Source organism: Mytilus galloprovincialis, chromosome 5 (assembly GCF_965363235.1).
Source record: "Mytilus galloprovincialis chromosome 5, xbMytGall1.hap1.1, whole genome shotgun sequence".
Classification (NCBI taxonomy): domain Eukaryota; kingdom Metazoa; phylum Mollusca; class Bivalvia; order Mytilida; family Mytilidae; genus Mytilus; species Mytilus galloprovincialis.
The window spans coordinates 23,117,831-23,139,927 of record NC_134842.1 but is presented as its reverse complement, the minus strand read 5'-3'; the positions used below and the strand labels follow the sequence as shown (position 1 = coordinate 23,139,927).

General features: G+C 32.2%; 3 protein-coding genes across 6 annotated transcripts in view; 1 reads left to right on the top strand and 2 right to left on the bottom strand.

Moving 5' to 3' along the window:
- The window catches only part of LOC143075426 (carbonic anhydrase 12-like), a 64,181-nt gene that overhangs the window by 6,868 nt on the left and 35,216 nt on the right, over nt 1-22,097 (top strand). The window contains exon 1 of one of the 4 annotated variants that reach the window (XM_076250823.1): nt 2,535-2,656. The exons of 2 other annotated variants lie outside the window; for them this stretch is intronic. In XM_076250823.1, the coding sequence (XP_076106938.1) occupies nt 2,572-2,656 (85 nt within the window). In that variant the 5' untranslated portion in view covers nt 2,535-2,571. Of the gene's footprint in view, nt 1-2,534; nt 2,657-18,684; nt 18,725-22,097 lie in introns of those variants that run through there. One more of the 4 variants, XM_076250827.1, reaches the window with a different exon arrangement.
- LOC143075425 (uncharacterized) lies at nt 6,955-8,694 on the bottom strand. The gene has a single exon (XM_076250820.1). It carries the CDS (start codon nt 8,392-8,394, stop codon nt 7,225-7,227), a length of 1,170 nt encoding a protein of 389 aa, XP_076106935.1. The 5' UTR covers nt 8,395-8,694; the 3' UTR covers nt 6,955-7,224.
- On the bottom strand, nt 10,212-13,342 carry LOC143076873 (uncharacterized). Its single transcript, XM_076252764.1, has 5 exons — nt 13,218-13,342; nt 12,319-12,486; nt 11,939-12,097; nt 11,248-11,424; nt 10,212-10,496 (listed from the first exon to the last, which is right to left on the bottom strand). Exons 2-5 carry the CDS (start codon nt 12,484-12,486, stop codon nt 10,212-10,214), a joined length of 789 nt encoding a protein of 262 aa, XP_076108879.1. The 5' UTR covers nt 13,218-13,342.

Below are 22,097 nucleotides of genomic sequence, written 5' to 3'. Positions count from 1 at the left end.
GTATTTCAGTTTCCGATCAACTGTCATTAATTCATGTTCGTTTTATTTATATGCATACATTTCACAGATAAATTCAATATTGAAATATCAATTATTAATACGTGTTTAATTGCTTTGTTACTCTGCAATTTGCACGGTTTTCTTGGCAAAACAATGTTCCTATACAATGTTTACAAAAATGCATAATCTGTATTTTATAACTTCTGACAATATAGGCATACCTCCAGAAAGGCACATATCAAGAGTCGTGTCTAAATTTATAATTAATTTTCAACAAATTTTTTATATTTTTTTTTAAAGCATGGGTGTATAACGCTTACTCTTACAGTACATCAATTTTATATCATTCAATATCTAAAAATACCACATTTCCAATACTAATTTAACAATCACATGCACACATATAACCTTAATTTAGTGCAGAGCGAAGCAGTCCATAGCTTTTTAGAAAGCTAAAACTTGTAATCCTCTAAGGTTCGGGTTGCTGTTTCTTTGCTTTCTCGTTATTCTTCTGTCTCAAATCATAACTGTACACAGTCATACAATTTGCATGTACTTGACTCTTTATAATCAACTTAAAATGCAGAAATATATGGAAAGCCGTTGTGGAATTTATTCCCTATTTATTAATGTTAATAAATCATTTATTAATATTAAATATTATTTTTTAATATTAATAAATCGAATTATTTTAAAATATTAATAACTATTTTTCAATATTAAAAAATCGTCATTTTTTAATATTTATTAATAGGTTTTATTTTCTAATATTAAAAAATCATTTTTTTAATATTAAATATTCGATTTATTGATATTAAAAAATAATATAAATACTTAATATTAAAAAATAGATCATTTTTTTTTATATTAATAAATCATTTTTTAATATTAAAAATCATTTTCTAATATTAATAAATGGTCTTATTTTTTTAATATTAAAAATGAATATTTAATATTAAATATTCAGGTTAAATAATTAAAAATAATTTTCTAATATTAATAAATACGCCACCTATATATAAGAGTTGTTTGAGCGCTTTAATATACAATGATCATACGTTACTGCAGGCATGTAGTTGAATTAGATCAGTGGAAAATATAAATAACAAAAAATACTACGAAACACCTGCTTTTTTCTGGCAATCAGTCAATTATTGTATAAATAACAAGTTGAAAAATAAAGTTTTGTTTATTCTTACTTATACAAATAAAGACTCTTGTTACTCCAACTATATGATTTGCAATTAGTAATTTAACATTCTTATATGATGTTTAAAGAGAGTATTGATTTAATATACACATATTTCGAGAACGGCCGTTTAAAGTCAAGGGGAGAGGGGCATGTTTATTTTTTTCCTAAAATAGTATTCTGATCCCCAAATTCGACGAGAACAAAAAATGTGGTAAAGCAGATGACAAAAAGAAATATTCTGAATTCAAATTTTCTGACTCAGACACAAAAAGCATAACTCCCCTCCTGAAGTTAAATTGTTACTTTCTTGTGTAGACCAAGAGCAGTTAAACAAATATACTACGCTATTCCAGGACTCACTATCACACTCCATCAGACAATCACTGTGATATATATATAATGTAGACCAAGAGCAGTTAAACAAATATACAAAGCTATTCCAGGACTCACTATCACACTCAATCAGACAATCACTGTGATATAATGTAGACCAAGAGCAGTTAAACAAATATACAACGCTATTCCAGGACTCACTATCACACTCCATCAGACAATCACTGTGATATAATGTAGACCATGATCAGTTAAACAAATATACTACGCTATTCCACAACTCACAATCACACTCCATCAGATAATTACTGTGATAAACATGCTCCGGAATGACACGATTAAAAATTAAAATAATAGAACATCTGGCAGTACAACATCACATCAATATCCGACTAGGATTGTAAAGAAATATGGTACTGCACGTCATCATCGCGGGATGCATTTATACGCAGCTAAGTACGATCCTAATAACTTGTGTAGAGAAATTGACACATTTTGTATGTTAAAAACCCTTACAACAACTCATTGGGAATCAGCAATTGGACTATCGCAAGGCTCTTCTTTTCTCTATTAAATAAACTCTAGTGGCAGTTGACATTTCCCGCCTTTTATCCCGTTTGATAATTATAACAGGACCTAATTATTGTACTATTTTGTTAAAAACATTTTGTTCTCGATCCTGCTGATGAACTCATGAATGAGATATTTGCCACTGGACGTTAATCTGCAGACAATACCACTCAGTCAATCCTCTGAAAAAAAAACCAAACATATAAACGATACATGAAATGTATAATAATCAAAATCTGTATATACAATACATCATTAAATACTAATCAGGTATAAATTGGTCCCTTTTAAAGATACTATCTTAATTTCCCGGAGCAATTACCAAAAACAGATGCGTAAATTACCATTTTATCTATTAAATCACATCATTATTATATGAATTACTGGATAAAGTATAGACAACTTTGGCGTATAAGATGTATACATAAAATATAAAAAAGATTATCAAATTTAACTAAGTTTTGAGGATTATTGAAATGGAGTTTCTGTTGTTATCACTGTATCAGCTCTTAGTGCTTTTGTATTTGATCAGCAATACAAAAATCACATGCAGTATCTCCGGTAAGACTTTAACATTATAATAACATTTTACAGGCATGTTTGAAAATTAGGAGGATGCTGTGATGTTTGAAAATTGAAATAGAGTAAAGGGATAATTAGGGGAAATTAATTTAGAATAAACACTTTCTCTAATTTGTAATACAATTTTCCATTACAGAACTAATGTTCTAGCTAACGGTTAATTATATATCAATCTTTGTAACATACACATATCAGAAAGAATTCATCACAGTCATCACAAAGTAAAACTAATTAGTATTGCAAAGACTATGCAAATTTTAGATTTGTAAATCAGGGGTAAAAATAAGTTGAAATAAATCAATGAAAATATTTTTAAGGTGAAAAAAAACCCAACTTAAATGTCGATCTGTTTCCCTTGATCGTAATGTTATCACTTATTCCTACCGAAGGAAGCTGAAATGGTATAGATCATGATAGATCAGTTGATGTGGGTCTTTTTACTATTTCCTTGAAAACCACATTTTCATGCAACGATAAAACTTAATGTTACGTGATTTCATGTGAAAATGCGATAAACTTGAAAAAAATATATACATAAGGATTATCGCTCCTGTATTTCAAAATAGCAGGCTTTTTAAAAGACTGTTATAAATTGTCAGTAAAGAAACAACAGAAATTTTAAAAAAAGCAAAAAAAAAAAAAAAAATAAAGGATCATTGTCCTTGTGTTTGTGATATATATATTAAGCAAAATTCGACGGAAAATGAGTCTCATCAGATTTTTCAAACATTTAACATTGACAACTTTTTCCTTTCAAAAACTATGAAAATATAACAAGGGTTTTTAAAATATGGCCTTTTAAACATTTTGTAATGATATTATGAAAAGAAAAGTCGGAGTTTGCAGGCAACTTTTTTATCGGCACTACATGGATAGAGCTAGAGGATTCCAAATGTCGGACACATAGTCTAAAACCAGAGTGGATAGGACTCACAAACATGTTAACCACGATGCAGTCACAGACGTACTTCTCAAATAATTATTTCTGTGACTGCATTTTGCGATCTTTTACGACAAATAATTTATCTAATCTGGATTCAATTCCATCTTCGTGCCTCATATATTATGAACTGTGTTACAACTCAAGATTCTACTTACGAGAAAAGGTAACATTAGGCCACCGAAAGCTGATTCTATAGTTTAGTCTGGTGGCCGAGTGTTCTAGAGTACTGCGGTGTTGTCTCGATATTACAATAGCATAAGTTCGAATCCCGTCTAGTGAAGAACAAAAATTTGCATCCGCAAATTTGCAAATTTAACATTGTGGTGATATTTAGAGTAGTTATATATATATTACAGTTTAGATTTTCTTGGTTTTGGACATTCTGTTTTGACGAAAGAGTTTTGATGGTAGCTGTTTCATTTGACAACAGACATATTAAATATGCAATTGCCTATACATGATGTTTACCTCGCGACGTACATGTATTTGTGTGTGTGCGTGTGTGCCATCCAGTTAATCATCGATACATGTACCTCTAATATCATTTTTGTACAGTTGATCATACTTGCAGTATTATAATGAAATTACTTTTTGTTGAGTTGACCTGTAGTTGATTCTTTGTTTTTTATAAGTTGGGCTGCTCGATCTCTGATTGACTTATAATTCATGAATATACATATTTTGCTTTCCCTGTAATTTAAATCTTTTTGCAAAAAATGGTATGTTTTTGCAAGAAATTACTATACACATACTTGTTTGAAACCAAGAGTCTTAGCGCATATATTTTCCTTTTTTGATTTTCAAGTACAGTTTTCAAACATTAACTTTCATCAGACACACTCGGGGTCACAAGTCTGGGAAAATAAAAATGATTAAACTTTGAGAACATGCAAACTAAAACGTGCCTAATCAACACAATCAAAACCGTTTAACTTTGCCGTAGGGAACTACAACCTAAGTTTTTGTAAATTTACATGATTAATGAACTGTAGATCCACAATCACACTTTATCAATACACCATGCATGTACAAAGATTTCAAGATATATTAGTAAGCACTCAGACACAATGTAACATAGGTCAATGTAGAATACAATTTATATAAATAACATGACAAAAGAACATATACAAATCAAATTTAAGTCAATACATATAGCTTAAATTATCAAACAGTGTGAAAAGTTATGAAAATAGTAGAACGATATATATGACACATATCTTAGGAATATATTGAAATCTATGATGAAAAAGGAAAGTTTCTTGAAGAGTTCAATATTATAGATAGACAGTTATTCTTCAAACTTGATAATATTCGGGTAAGATCTATTAAACAGTTCGTAAACGTATTTATGTAATAATTTCTTATAGGAAACAACATTTTCATTTTTATACAGTTATATTAACAATTTAAATTATAGAGATTTCATCTCCAATACAACCACTACATAGGTTACATGTTCTATTCTTCTTTGGAATATTATTTGTACCAACGAGCAGTTTCTATCAGTTAGGTAACCACGTTCGATGAAACTTTCAAAGTATCAATATATAATTTTCCAAATAAAGATTCGTTTTGAAAATAGAATTAAAGAGGCCACGAGGAGACATTTGTATATCAATGTGACTACGTCATTTTTGTACGAACTGCATGGTGACACAAATTGCAAACTGTTTTTTTTTAAATGCGACTCTTTCCATCTTCATACAATATAAATGTTTTATAAAACTTCAAGCGAAAATATTTTGTGCTATAAGAATCCATGGCATCGGCTTGATTAGTTTATTATCAATTCATTAATAGTTATCCCACAAGGACGCTGTGTGTCAGTGTAAGATCACCCCGATGGCCGGAGGCCAGAGGGTGATCTAACACTGACAAACCAAGTCCGAATGGGATAACTAATTTACATCCCAGCTGTTTTAGATTAGACGAAAAACCGTCTACAATTCATTAAATCGAGTTTAGAACGCCACACAACCATTATAATATACTATATATATTACTATATGATGTATACCCTTTATGACCCCCGAACACAATGAGTAGATATCAAACAATGTCAACTCGCCCCACTTGCCAATCGGCCCGCACTATATCGCCACTTTATAAAAAAAAATCGCCCCACTCTTGTTTACCGACTCTTCCCACTTTTGAAAAAATGTAAAATCAAATTGAACAATTAGTCTGAAAACACTTATTAACGAAAAAGGTTTAAACCCCATTGAATAAAGGTCAGCCAACTCGCCCCACTTATAAAAAGATCTTGCTTCCTTTAAGTATGTTAAATGACTGTTAGTTCGTATCCAGTCGTCCTGGTGTAGTGGTATGTGTCGTGGCTTGATATGCTAAAGGTATTGAGTTCGAATCCCTGCATATACACTGGATTTTTTCTACGTGAATTTTGATAGATAGTCTTTTCTGTATGATTAATTATAAGTTTTATAGTGGATTTGACATTCCCGCCAAAATGTTAAAGAACAAAGGAAAGCATGCATAACAAAGAAACTCAAACTGGGGTGATCACCCCTGTTAGAACAAAGGAGCTGGGATGTAATGACTAATATCGAAAAAATCCCAGTTATCTCTCTTTAACTGTTTGGTTATGACCATATCCTCAGTGTCCAATATCTTCTTGCTACAGTTCCATTAAGTTATGGGTAGCAGAAACTCTGCAGGGAACTGGTGTGAGATGATATCGAACACTCCTGGAGTACCAAAATGGGGATATACCTTTCCTATAGATTCTAAACAAGACAATGCTTAACTTTTAAGCAAACAACAATCCAAATGACTCAGTATAACAAAACCAATCAAGTCTATGTCATGAAATTAGCAATTAGGTGTCATGATTTCTATCATGTCTATTGTTCAACTCCTATTATAATGGACAATAAACATCAAAGACTAGAAGGACTTGTGGTGCCTCTGCATTGAATAAATTAAAAACAAAAATAACTCAACATTTCACATACAATCCTGTATATCACATTTTGGTACCACACGACTATAAACAGACAATGGGTGGGATGAGGTGGGATTAAAATAACTTCACTTGCAGGCTATAAACATACATTACAGTACAAACGTTGCCTATTCTGTCAAACGTTTGCCTCCTCATTGAGTGGATATTAAACAAATGAGACAGAATCACATGGACTTCCGCCTAAGTTAATTGGCCAATGAGGTTATGACCATATCCTCAGTGTCCAATATCTTCTTGCTACAGTTCCATTAAGTTATGGGTAGCAGAAACTCTACAGACTTCCTGAAGATGAAACCCAAAATCTCAAATACAGTATAATGCCTCTTCCCAAAACTCAAAATAAAACATATCTTCTTTCTTAATATTATTTATTACATAACAAGTGTTGTACAGATAACATAATTATACATTGCTCTTAGATTCACAAAATGTATGCATGGGTATTTTATAAATTTAACAATAATAACTTGTGCAATTTCAATTATTCAAAAAAAAAAAAACTTATCAAAATGATAGTTACGATGAAAACATTTTAATTACCAATGCAAGTACAATGAATATGGTGCAAATACTTCATTAAACTTCCTCAATCTTAGGGCTAGATCACAATTAAGATTACTTTTACTCTTTGTTAAAAACATGAACTAAACTAGAATAGTCAGCTTGTTCTTTAAATACAGTTTCAATATTTTCAGACCCATTTGCAACCCGAGATAATCTCAATGCAATACTGCCTGCATCAACTAATGTATGAATTCTACTATAGTACTCGGCACTTGTTCTGCCAAACCAACCAATATGTTTCATTGCCTGGTCTACATTTTCAGCTGCCCCTGATAAAGCCATGGTAACTGCACAACCTGATCGAAAGCTATGGGGGGTTTCTCCTTCATAAATTCCCAACAGTGATAAGTAATAACGCAATCTCTCATACATGACAGAGTAATTGACAGCCTTATCCAACACTCTGCCTTTTTCAGAAACTATTCTGAACAAATAACCTACTGACATATCAACTGTACTGACTTGGCAAAAATTAACATAATCAAGCAGACCTTGTACAGGACAAATAGACAAGTCATCACACTTTTTAATAACAAATGTATTACTCTTTCCCTTATCACCTCGGAGTGTCTTTCCAAACGTATGTTGAAAAACCAAGCCACTATTATCATTTAATACTTTTACCTCCTGAGCAACAACTAAAGAAAGGTCACTAGCCCTATCACCTGCAAAAAATTGTAGTTTCATCCAAGCTCTATCTCTATACAGAATATACCTCTCCCGTAATGACAGACCAGGGCTTTTAATTTCCCTATCAATGTATGAACACATTGCCTTAATTTTTGATAAAAATATAGGCTTAGCTTGTTTTGGCAATACATGTGCACTGGCTTGTTCTTCCCTGATTAGTTTAAGATATTCTTTTACTATGGGGGCACAAGCAGGGTTACCAGACTTAGAAAAAAGGTCCCAATATCTCCCAAAGCCATTATCATCAAATATATTAACCAATTGATTAATCACCCCTTCAACTGTACCGGAAGCCAGTCGTTTTGGACAAAAACAGTCAAACTCCCCCTTTTGGCCTAAATGTTTGCAATGAACACCGTGAATAGTAGTTTTTCCAGAAAAATCCTTCCAAATTAAAAATCTTCGAATATCATCAGGTGTACAAACTGACAAATGTTTGCAATCTAAATCTTGGAGAAATTGGAGAAAAGAACCTTGAAAACTTTTCTTCCTCTTGTGACCTGATGAACAAGTTATTCGTTTATCTAACTCGTCCATTCTTCCCTCAATTTTTTCCAAATCAATGTCACTATTTATCTGCAATGACAAATATAAGGTCCATTTTTAGGTCAATGACAAAAAATTTAACAATTAAAAATTGAAAATATCTTAATAGGACTTATAACCTCAAAAGAAATACAATGCACATGCATTACCCAATAACAATATACATATTTTTCATAAATAAAAAGATTAGCAACACTGGTACATTAAAATTATACAAAAACATTCAATTCATTTTAAGTTCACTTGAAATATCCGTATTACAGATGTATTACTTCACATGAAATATAAACAAAAAATAAGATCAAGAAAAAGAAACTCTGAATGCCCACAATGGCCATCTTAAACCAAATTCATCAACAACAAAGCCTTTCCTTGAAGGTGCTTTGACAACCCCTTTTTGACCCCTAGCTCCTAGAAGAATGGAGGTAGATGAACAACTAGTCAACATTGGCCACCACATAGGAACTGGATAAAGTTCAGGTACCACAACTGTGCAAGAAACTGACTGTTCCTTCAAAAAACATAGCAAAGGAAAAATCAATACATAGGGTGGATATACATACATATTAGATTCTGCCTTTAAATCTTGGGAAAACACATTAACACCAGAGGTTTCTGGTGTTAACCATGTGGTAAAATGTCTAAGTGGCCTACTGTCTACTGATTGCATTACATTCGAGTCTAAAGACATAAGATCAACAGTATGTGGACCAAATCGAGAATCAACTAAAACCCATGAAGCATTACTCAACATAGTATCAGCCGTGTTCAAAATTCTAGAAGGACCATCAGCCTTATTCAGTTCAGATGGAACAAAACTTAGATGCAAATCAACATTTTTCCCAGCGACCAACTGAAATATATCCTTCATAATACAATTCAAGGCCGGAAATTTGCTCCCTTGACTATTCCAGGCTCCTATTACCGCCATGCTATCAGTTAATACATCAACCCGAGAGTCTAATAAAGATTTTCCCAAAGATTGCAATGCCTTCAAAATGGCTTCAGCCTCCTTTTCATGAATAGGTCTAGTATCATCAGCCAACCAATAATCACCCATAGTCAAATGGTTGTCACCTAAATTCACAAGTGCCCCATATCTATAACCTGAAGAGTCTGTAACCATGTCAATCTTATTATGAAATTCTGGTCTCCATTTTGAGAAGCCTTCCCATTTGTCCAAAAATTTCCAATATTCAATCTCCTCTTTAAGAGGTCCAAATACCCTAACAGGCCTACTACATTTAGTACAAACAGAAATAGCAGCATTCACCTCCCTGCAAAAAAGCTTACAGCCAGGTACAGCTAATTGCATACTAATACACTTTCCAGAAAACCTTTGTAAAGTTCTCAAGTCTACCTCCTTAGAAGACAAAATAAATTCACGCAACTCAATAAATTTTTTCCGCTTATCCTCTGGTAAAATAAATGCTTGCTTTTCTGAATCAACGAAAAAACCAAGAAATTTCTTACAAAATTCTGGAACCAATGAACACTTCTTAAGCGAAAGAGTATACCCTAACCTTGTCAAAACCTCCAGCATAACATAAACCAACCTCCTACTTTCGAACCACATTCACCAACTGCTCCCAACAGCTTAACTGAACCCATAGCAATTTTCTCGCATAATTCTTTTGAAATAAAATCAACATGTTGCTTACAAATTTTTGAATTTTGAAAATATTGATTTGGAGGGATATCCGAATCATAGAAACGACCCTTAAAATTTCCTTTAAAGTATCTGAAAAAATCTGTAGCATCAACCCCATTTATAAGCCATTTTAGTATATCTTTATCATCTGTCCCTACTAGAATATCTTTCCAGTTAGACAAATGGTGATGAATCTGACCCTTAGAAAAAGATCAGGATCACGCAAAGGAAAAGTCCCACTATCAAAATGAACACCACATGCACCATTCAGAACTTCTTCAGCCGAAGGAACGTGTGTTGTAAGTGAAGGAGTTTCACCTCCAAGTGTTACCCATGCTGGTTCTTGGCGTACTTGTACCTTTTCGGGATTAAAACCACTTTCCATTTCCCATTCTGGAACATGAATGTTGAATGAATTTAAACTTCCCAATGTATTACTATTCTGAAGAGAAAATAAAACTCTCTCTATATCCAAGAACCAACATAAGAGCACTTTAAGGAGAAACCCCTTCACCTACAATCCACGTGGAACATGTAGAACCACTAGGGTATCAGTGACCCTTGAATTGTAAATGAAGACATTTCAAATAGAGAAAAATAAAATAAAATAAAAACAAAATATTTCACAATAAATTAAAATTCCCCAATTAATTGAACATACAAATATACGAAAAACATTATTTTCCCTTTGCAGCCTTCATTTTGTCACAGTCTCTTATCTGATGACTTGTACTCTCGCAAAACAGACAAGCACCTCTCTGACGTATTCCAGAATTTCCAAAATTTCCAGAATTTCGGGGTCTACCCCTATAATTATTATTAAAGCCACCTGGATATGGCGGTTGCAAGTAAGGCATAGCATTGTATGGATACATACAAGGAGCCTGGTATTGCGGGTATAAATTATGCAATGGCGAATCTTCAGGTTTTGGAGTAGTATCCTTTTCAGGTTGCTTTTCCTTTAAACACTTCAACACAGCTTTTGTGATTGCATCCGCAACCTTACCACCCAGTACGGACAAACACAAAGAAGAGATATCTAATTTTAATTGATGTCGGTTTGCCTGACGTGTTAACTCTTCAAAGGTATCGGCATCATCATGATTAACCCGTCTTGCAGCTTTCGCAAGTTCCTCCAGAGTAAGTAATATGAGTGAATCACTAGGATTATCTTGCAGACAAAGTGTCCTCACCTTCTCCTTTAAGTTCTTAACAACTTCTTCTTTTGTAGTATTCTCTAAGTTAGCAATCCTGTCTTCCAAATCGTCCCTCTTCCTTTTATTTGTCCCATTGTTGTTGTTGTCACCACTACTCTGCACAATGTCACCACTCATCTGCACATTGACAGGATTAGCACTAGTAGTGGGAGTCTTAAAAACAGAAAACAAAATCGGTCTTAAAAACAGAAACAAAACCGGTATCATTATTAACACACATTACATAACACCAGTCAATGCCAGTGAATCACTATTAATATCAAAATTCTATGTAAATTACCACAGTGTTGTCAATATTTTCATTTATAAATATGAATAAACATATACTTGGATTCAACCAGTATGGATTACGTCACAGTAAGACAAGTAATTATGTATTAACCAACAAGACAATTTTATATTTTTATATGCTCGTTATGTGGTACAATTTGTTGCTCATAAGTGAAGGCCACACAAAGACCATAAATGATGGCATTGTCCAATTACTTCTTAGGTTATTATCTCATTGGCATACAATTTTAGAAATTCTCTAGTGCGATCATTGATTTGTCTTCTAAACTTGTCATCCTAGTCAATGTGCAGAATTGTATATATAAAATTCAATAGATTTAATTTTATCTGCCAGCCAAGACATTACATTCAAAGTGCAGGACTAGAAATTACTTACTTGATCTTGTGACTGGGTTAAATCTTGTCCACTAGGTTGCCCATATTCATTTGCATACAGTATCAAACAATGTGTGGCCCACCTGGCTTCTTCAACTGTATTATCTCTATTGGCAAATTGAAGTAAATCTTGTAGTTCTGCACCAGTTAAATCCAGAACCTGATCAATAATTTAAAAAAAAAAAAAAAAATGACAAATAAAACTCAACAGAGCTTTTGTTTTACTTCTTGTACTAGTAACCTTGCTAAATTTAAATAAAACTGGTTTATTTATAATGTATTACAAAACACTTGACTTGCATATGATTGTCTATAAATGGTTTTAAAATAGTAGCAAGATAAATCAAGTCAAACAATGAAATGATTAATAGTACTACAAACCTGTTGCCTCAGATCATCCATGGATAAATTATCCAATTTGTTGTCCTTTTGAAAACGGGCAAACTCCTTTAAGCCCTGTGGTTGTCCTCCTCTTATTCTCTTAATAGCTGCCACTAACCGTACCCCTTTTAATGAGTGCCTCCGTTTCAAACACGTGGGTAAAACCATCTGAAAATAAATACACAACTCTACACACTAGTCTAGACATCAAATGACCTTGCGCACCTGTTGAGGGAAATCCCCTTTTGGCATTTTTTAAAAACTATCTGAAGTACCACACATAATAAACGAACATAGGCAAATGTTATTTATCATTATAATCTTAAAGAAACAAACAACATTTTTAAAAGTGTCTATCATTTGATTATATAAATCAAATCTTATAAAATCTATGATAACACGTGTCGAGCGCACCTTTCGCCACGACGGGATTGTTGAAAATCTTTATACCTCATTAAATTTTGTGAGAAACTATGAAATGAACATATCTTATCAACCAGTTTAGAATATAAATACAATACAAACATTGGTCCTATAGATATAATTTATTTCGCACTCGACCTCGTGGTGTCGGACTTTCCGGCCAATCTAAAATTTATTATATCTCCTTGGCCCTGGTTATTTTTTCAAATTATACCTTATAACCCTTGTCATTATTCTTCAATTATATCTCAAAACCTCTTGCTTTATCAAAAAATAAATATTACCATCTCCAAATAAATCAAACCATCTCCTTGGCCCTCGCCATTTTTCCAGTATCATATCTTATGGCCTCTTGCCCATTTAAAAATGTATTATGTCTATTGCTATTCTCAAATTACATGACCTCTTGTCATTCTTATATCATATGGCCTCTTGCCATTTAAAAAAAAAAAAAAAAAAAAAAAAAAAATATATACCTTTCCTATGAAGTATGTTGCCAACTTGGCCTGAGCAGTCAGGACACGGTCCGCTCTCTTCAGTGGATATTAAACAAATGAGACAGAATCACATGGACTTCCGCCTAAGTTAATTGGCCAATGAGGTTATTAATATCGGGGTTATATAGTTAGTTTATTAACGCTTGACTGATGTTAACATGGTTAAAAGGTCGTCACATATGTCTTATCCCTTATTCCGAAGTAAACTAACAATTGTTTGGAAAGTTTTCTGTCATTTGTGTGTAGCAGTATAAATACCGAACTTGGATTTCTTTTAGAAAGTATTTTATTGAAATGTGTTTGTTTATTCAATAAACCATAGGCATGAAAAGGGGGAGTTGACATCCCACAAAACATATTCAACTCTGTAGCAATATTTTTTGGGGCCCACCTTCTGAAGCCCACTTCAAGATAAAAGATTTTCGCGATACTTCGTAAACACATTGTCGTCCTTGGGCTGTTTTTACTTTTAGTTGGGTTGTTGTCTCTTTAATTCTTTCACGGTGTTTTTTTTTCTCTTTTCTAATTCATGTAGTTCGATAAAGATCGTTTGTGTTTCTTTTTTGGTGGCTAACTTTTAATCAAAATTGCACGACGCATGTATTTTGAGCAGGCGGGGGCATTCGTATCGTCACGAAAAATATAGTGTTTGTATGTGTGCTGTTAATATCAGATCATTAATGCTTTTGTATATGCAGAACGAATGGTTTATTAAACATTTCGTTCTTTTTATTTTCTTATTTTTGTAACATTGACGTTAAAGCCACCGGCCAATTTATTCCAGTGTTTTGTAAATGAATATTGTCTAGGGGGCAACCATTTAATTTATGTTTTTTAGTCAGAATATCTTTTTCAAAATTTAGCCCTAAAAGTATAAGGTACGGAGAGATTTTGAATTCATTTGTTTTGTCATCTGCTTTACCAGTATTTATTTTTATCAACTTGGGGATCAGAATATTCCATTTGAAAAAAAAAACATACCCCCCCCCCTCTAAGAAGTTAAGCGGTCGTTCCCTAATTTTATTATCTTTAAAGGGTTTGAGAAAACCTATAGCTTTTCGTGTGGTATATCTACATGGTATAATGCAAATTACATTGATTGATGATTAAACGATAACGTCATCTATTGATTATCGGTTTGAAACAACAACATACAAACATCGCCATTACTGTTTGATTGTGAATGTATTATCAACGTGAGTGGGTTTTATGAACGTTTTACTTATACATTTTTCCTCCGAAAGATGCACATTCTGCTGTTTTACAACATATAACAGTGGCGTAGCTTGCCTTCTGTTTATACCGAGGCAGGGGGTCAGGGGGGCACAGCCACCCTGAAGCTATCGAAGTTTTTACAATTAGAACAAGAAAAATTCTTTAAAAAAATAGTTGCTGTTCAATGTTATTTCATCATAATAATGTTAAAATGCCTTACTATCTATACTCGAAGCTATAAAAATAACAAAATACGTGAAGGTATCACATTAGATAGACAACCAATGAAAAGTCAGTTTCCTGACTTGCTAGTACTTACAGAAAGCAGGAACATATATATTGACATACAATATACAATATGCTTTTATTTCCAAAACACTCCGTCACATTGACATGTGAAACAAGAGGTAAATTACAAAAAATACAAAATACAATCACATACAATTAAAGAAATAAATAAAACAACTTAGAAGAAATGTAATATATAGAATATTACTTTACTTTACATTATAGTATTTTAATATTATAATATTTTAGTTAACTTTGAAATGAATAAAGACACATTTTTTAAGTACGTTAATATTAGTCAATGACAGTAGTCCTTTCATTTTTGCTTCACATGGATATTTCACATAGTACTCTGGAATATGCTGATTTTTGATATTTTTTACTAATATAGAGTTGCATTCAAATAAATAATGGTATTCATTGCCAATTGCAGTTAAACACAAATTACATGTCCTCTCTTCTTTTGGAATGTTATACCATCTTCCCAGCTCTACTGGAATTTTTACATTGCAGCATCTTAATTTTGAAATATATTTACGTTCGAATGGTGTTAATTTTAAAAGATAGTTTTCTAAGCCAAAGATTGTTTTAAAAAGTCCATAAAATTCTCCTCTGGATAAGTTGTCAATTTGACTATGCCATTGTTGAATGAATGAATCTTTTAGTTTTTCTGTCCGTACGATTTTTAGTTGATTTATATCTAATGGTGATTGCTGAGTCCAAACATAGCTTAGTCCGGCATTGTCTAGGATCGATTTAATATAATCCATCCATTTGAAAGTGTGATAATTTTTTAAGTTGAACATAATTTGATAAAGTATACTGCTAAGTTTATTTTCATTGGTGAGAAGTTTGTTCCAAAAACACACCATTCTTCTACATTTTATTTTGATATCTATTGGTGTACGACCAAGTTCTCCATATGTCATAAAATTTGGTGTCGACGTTCTAATTTTCAACACATTCCGGCAAAACTGTAGATGGATTTTTTCCAACATGTAATTGTTTCCGAATCCCCATATTTCACATCCATATGTCAGAATTGAAAGTACAAGTGCATCAAACAGTTGTAATTGTAAGTCGACAGGTATTGAGAGGTTACGTATCTTTGTATAGAGACTAAAAAGAGCTTTCTGCGCTTGTTCGCTAAAACGTTTCTTTGCTGTTGCAAATGAACCATTATAATTAAAGGTTAGTCCTAGATATGGATATGAATCCTGAATTTCAATAGACTGGTTAAATATTTGAAATTTTGGTAATGTTCTTGATTTCCGTTTGCAGAACACAACAACCTTTGTCTTCGATAAATTAACGTTCAACTTCCATCGGACACAGTATCTTTCAAAAACATTTAAGGCGTGTTGCATTGATTCGGCCGTTTCAGATATAATTATAGTGTCGTCGGCGTACAAAAGAACGAAAAGTTTAATATATATATGCAAATGATTGTGGCAAATATTTTCCCATACTGTTCCCAGCAGAAAGCCAGCTCAAATGCTTAATGGCTCCCAATATATTTCCAAGCCGTAGTACACTCTAATATAGTTGGCTGTACCTCACTGTGACATGAGTTAACGTCATATCAGTCACAAGAAATCATGACCTTGCTCGGTGGATAGAAGAAACCTATACAAAATGTTCAATACAGAAAAAAACAAACGCAAATGTTAAGGTTTATTTGTAATAAGTTTTGTGATGATTATTTATTTAGTCGTAGGTCACGAATCAACGAATTATAGATGATTACCACAACACGACAACTGGATTGAACATACGAATTTCAGGATAAACTAGGAGAAAACATATGCTACATGTAAAGTGCAGCACGGCACTTGTTTTAGTGGTGTATTCCTTCGAAGGTGTTGAAATTATATATTGAATGATTTTTTATTTTTTTTTCATTCTCGATAAACATGACAACCGGCGAATAACTAACATTTACTTTATTCTGAACTCTTCATTATAAATGAACAGTATTTGGTTGATTTTTTTATATATATAAAGTAAAACTGACATTATGTATTAACTAACAGACATATTTCTCTGGAATTAGTGATTCCTTTAAATATTTTAAATTCCCTGCTTGTGAAAACGTACTATGAATTTAAAATAGCGAGAATAAAACTTGAGAACCACAACATATAAATTATTTTCTGTGCACTATGATATATAGATGCATGTTTTGTTTGGTACCAGATTTAATAAACATAGTCGTAGGGGAACATGTCAACACACAACGATGTTTCAATTTTAGACGTAACGGTTATAAATGAGGGTTTGAATGCTAAGAATGGGATTATCAAATATTTTTTTTAATCATTGTCGCCCATAATTTGATTTTCCTTTATCTTATAATTTAGCACCATTTTAAATCCATATTCTTTTAAGTTTAAATTAATTTCAGGGCCGATTTTTCTGTTTTCTTTAAACCTCACCCAGGCCCTCATATACTAAAAATTATTCTGACACAAAATTGAATAATTTACCTGATATAATGGTAAAGTGATTTGATCGGGTGACTCGTGAGTTGGATCCTCATCTATTCTACTCACTGTTTTTGCTTGCAATGGGGTAGGACAAAATAAATCTGTTGTCGATTTTCTTTTACTCTGACAAACTTGAATTACAGAATACTACCGTAAAGGGTTTTTCCAAGTAGAGGAGGGAAAATTAATTCAAATGTTTCAAGAAGTCTTGAATAATTCGTAAAGGGTATGAATCAATAACCGGCAACAAGACATACCAAGTTGCTATATTATTGTTTAGCAGCCAGTTTGCTGCAATAATCATTTAAAAGAAAATAGAGTAAAGGAAAATATTTTTTTTTTACCGAGGCAACTGGTTGCCTCAACGTAAGCTACGCCACTGTATAACGATATCAGGTATATTGTGTAGGGGGAGTAAAGAGAAGAAAAGTACATGATCTTTATTATGAGTTTATATAGCTTGTGTCCTACTTCCCTACAGTTTTTGATATCATCAAATGTGCCTTGTAACCGGACTTTGACATACCAAGCGAAACAGTAGACAGGTTCCCCTGTCGATACAATGTTCATATTGCATATTTTATGATTGGCTGGGCCCAGTCTAGCGCAAAATGACAGAAATACGTAAGTACAACAGAAACTGATTACCTTACAAATGTTATAGTGCAAGTGAGATCAGCCACTGTTTTTTTATATATATAGATTTGTTTGTGTTTGGTGGGGGAATGTTGTTTTTCTTTTCCACTTTTTCTTTTTGTTTGTTTTTCGTTGGTACTCAAAAATTGAATACGTATTTAGAAATTTTATACGGATGTAAAACTGTTGACATCATCATATTTTGTATGAAATGCAGAGGCCCTTCATACTAAAAGTTCCGCATGTAATGTAATGTAAATATTTAAACTCAAATGTCCCTTGGCAACCATTTTATTAATTTTTTATGTCGAAAAATAATCAAAAATCAATCGTATTCCAACGACTAACTGACACATTCTTGATATCTTGCAAGTATCTCACTGAACTGTTTTAAATACAAAAAGACAAGTTGACGGACTGCACTTGTTACGTATACACCTATTGAAGCAAGTCATTTAATCTTGGAATTCATGTTATATAATTATGACAAATGGTTTATATTAAACAACATATAAACAGGGAAATGACAATATACATATAAATATACATTTTGTACTTTTGAGGTCATCTGTTTTGTGGTCAATGATCAAAAGTTATAACAAATAAACATGACATAACAAATAAGTGCTTTTTGTTTTTAGATACAAAGTGCAAATTTGACATCTTCAGAGTATGTTTATTCCATCCTATTTTGTTTATACTTTTTCGTTGAATAAGAATACTTTTATCATTAAAAACAGAAAGGACAATTCAGACTTAAAATACATGTAGTTGTGAACTTGTGACAAATGTTGAAAGAATTTTTGAAGAGTGTTTGTATTTGTGTTTTGATATTCATGGATATTTCCTATATCTCTGCGGGTAAGGAATGGTGTTTTCTTCATTATTCCAAGCTTCATTTGATATGCTTCTGAAAGCCTTTAATTATGTAAACTAAGATTTTTATATATTGTAAGAAATCTTCTGAGAATATTTGCTTGCTCTGAACGCTGTCATCATTCAAGCTTCTTTACTTTACTTAAGTCGTTGTACATGCCTATTTAAAAATCATGATGTACCTCGAAGGATTCGTCGGTGAAGGAAATATGGATTTGCTTTATGCTTTACTCTCTTCCTGTGTTAAACAACTGTTAATGCAAACAGTGCCTTCTGCTGTTATTGATAATATTTATATGATTGTTGCTGTTGCATTTAGTTATAAGAAAGGCCTTCTCTGTATATATCAATTTAGACTACATACAACAAGAATTTAGAAATACCTTCTCTATATACATGTTGTATATTAATTTAGACAACATGCATCAAGAATTTAGAGAGAACTTCTCTATAAATATTAATTTAGACAACATGCATCAAGAATTTAGAAATACCTTCTATATATATATTAATTTAGACTACATACAACAAGAATTTAGAAAGACCTTCTCTATATAATATATTAATTTAGACAACATGCAACAAGAATTTAGAAAGACCTACTCTATATATATATAGCCAGACATAAACAACGTATCCAAAGTTCACTTGTTTGATAAAGTTTTACTTATTACTCCGTCATAGTTTTTTCTTAGAACATATATTACCATGGTTATTAACATTTATTAAAGAATACACTAAAGTTGACTCTAGGGGACGCAACGATTGTCGTAGAAGACCTACAAGCAGCTGCCAAAAAAAAAAGCTCCTTACCATTGGATATTTGATTGATATATTATTTGATTATATTGTTATATATTAAACACCCAATCATTTTTTTCCTTCGATCGAAATTGGTCCGTCATTAAAAACATCATTTTCATTATACGTTGAATAAAAACAACTTAAGAATTATTGCTGCTAAATAGCATTCCATCGTAATCAACGGACACAGAAAGTCGTTTAGTGTTAAAAAAAGAAAAAAAGAAAAAAAAAAGACGATGTGGTATGATTGCCAATGAAACAACTTTCCACAAAAGAACAAATGACACAGAAATTAACAACTATAGAACACCGTACGGCCTTCAACAATGAGCAAAGCCCATATCGTTAGTCAGCTATAAAAGGCCCCGAAATGACAATGTAAAACAATTCAAACGAGAAAACTAACGGACCAAATTATGTTTAAAAAATGAACGAAACACAAATATGTAACACATAAACAAACGGCAACCACTGAATTATAGGCTCATTATAAGTTATAACGACACTAAGTACAGATCTGAGAGTACTCACAATTACTGACAGCTAATTCAAAGCCACTAACAACTGATAAAATAATCATTCATCTAAGACTAAATTATCAATCAGGAGAAATCCAACATCCAATGGATTTAGTGTGAAGACGTCAGAGAAAAACACGACCTCTTCTGAATGCCAATGTTCACTTTACCAACTGGTTCAAGGTCACGCTATAGTAATATATTTTATCGATTGTCATCGACCTGACTTCTTTAGAATCAATTAAAAGAGAAGGGATTTAAGTGGGCTGAACCAGGTCTTATTTTACTAGAACCCCCCACTTGTATGACATTCAATCAAAGTTCATCAATTTATGTCAGGAAAATTACAAACAAAGAGATTGAAAAATGTTAATTATAGAGCAATGTGAATTGTAGAGCAATATGACATGTTGATTTGTTATTGTTTAAACGTCTGTCGTTAAATCGACAACACTTTTCTCATGGTACCGTGTTTCATTAAATGTTTGATATCAGTTAACATTTTACAAGTTTGCGTTGGAAATATTATTTGAAATATTGCCATCATCAATAAAAAGGATATTTGACAGTTGCAGATGTCCATTTTCAATGACCGATTCTCCTTAGGCATTAGCTACATGTTTCGTCAATAATCTCAAATTGACAGTGTCCACTGGTTATAGATAGCGTATTGTGATTCCTTTAATATGCAACAATTTCAGAAACGGTCTACTTATCACAATTTAATCAACAAAAATAGGCAAAAGAGTTGAGGGGACATAGCTTCAATTTCAGTAGCAAAATCAAGGTTTAAATAAATACCTCTTACATAGTGTTATCGTTACAATTACATTAAGTTGTCATGTACATGGATTTGAGGGGCAAAATGTAATTTGCATGTCACCAACACGGGACACTCAGCTCTTTAGGGGACGTGCATAATCAGACGGAATAAACAATAAATCTCAAAAGTGAACAAAACTGAAACAGATTGTCAGTAAAACAAGACTAGGGATTATAGTCAATTAACTATAATGCACTTACTGATAATAAAATACTTATACATGTATTACTATGTAACATACATATTGTAACGTTAACTTGTGAATCAAGTTAAATATCTCCGTTGTTTGCCATTTCACGATTAAGGCAAAATCGTTTATTTATTTTTTTTATTTTGACTTTGATTTTTGGTACTTTTATTCAAACAAAAAAAAAGGGTTATTTAAACATCGTTAGTCACCCAACTTATATCAATAGAGCTGACACACGTTGGAAAAAGTCAATACAATGTTTACTAATAATAATATGACATAATGATGCATTCGTATTTACTGAATATGTAGAAAGTACACAATTACATAATATTAGATGATTGATAGCCTAAAGTCTCGTCATAGATTCTGTAAGTGCCTGTCCCGAAACCAGGAGCCTGTAATTCTGTGGTTATGTTTTTTGTTCTATATCATATTTTATTTTGTGATAATTGTTTTGTACATAAATCAGGCTGTATGTTTTCTCGTTGGAAATGTTGCACAGTTTCGTTGCTTGTTAAAGCATTTTATGCGGTTTGGTTTTCGCTCATTGTTGAAGGTCAAATTGTAACCTATATTTGCCAACTTCTACGTCATTTGTTCTCTGATTTGTATGTTGTCTTAATGGCAACCAAAAGGTTGATAAATAAAATATTGAAAACATTCCGAAATGGAGCCAACGTCATCATTTTATTTAGCTGACCATTTTTAAACCAATATCGATTTCATTAAATGATGGAAACTATGCATGTAATAATTGAAAGATTATTGTGATTGTAAATTTGGTACATTTGTACTTGCAATTTGTGATGATTCAATACAATTTGGTCAAAACGTCTGACAGCCTCAATAATCACACATTATCACCTTAAACATATCAAAATCAAAAGAAATTGTGTATTCAGTATGAAAATAATGTTTGCTCTCTGCCAAAGTTTTTGAGTACATGATCAATTTAAAATGACCTAATATGATAAAAGTTGCGAACTATAATAGATGCATTTACCCTTTATATATTGAAAT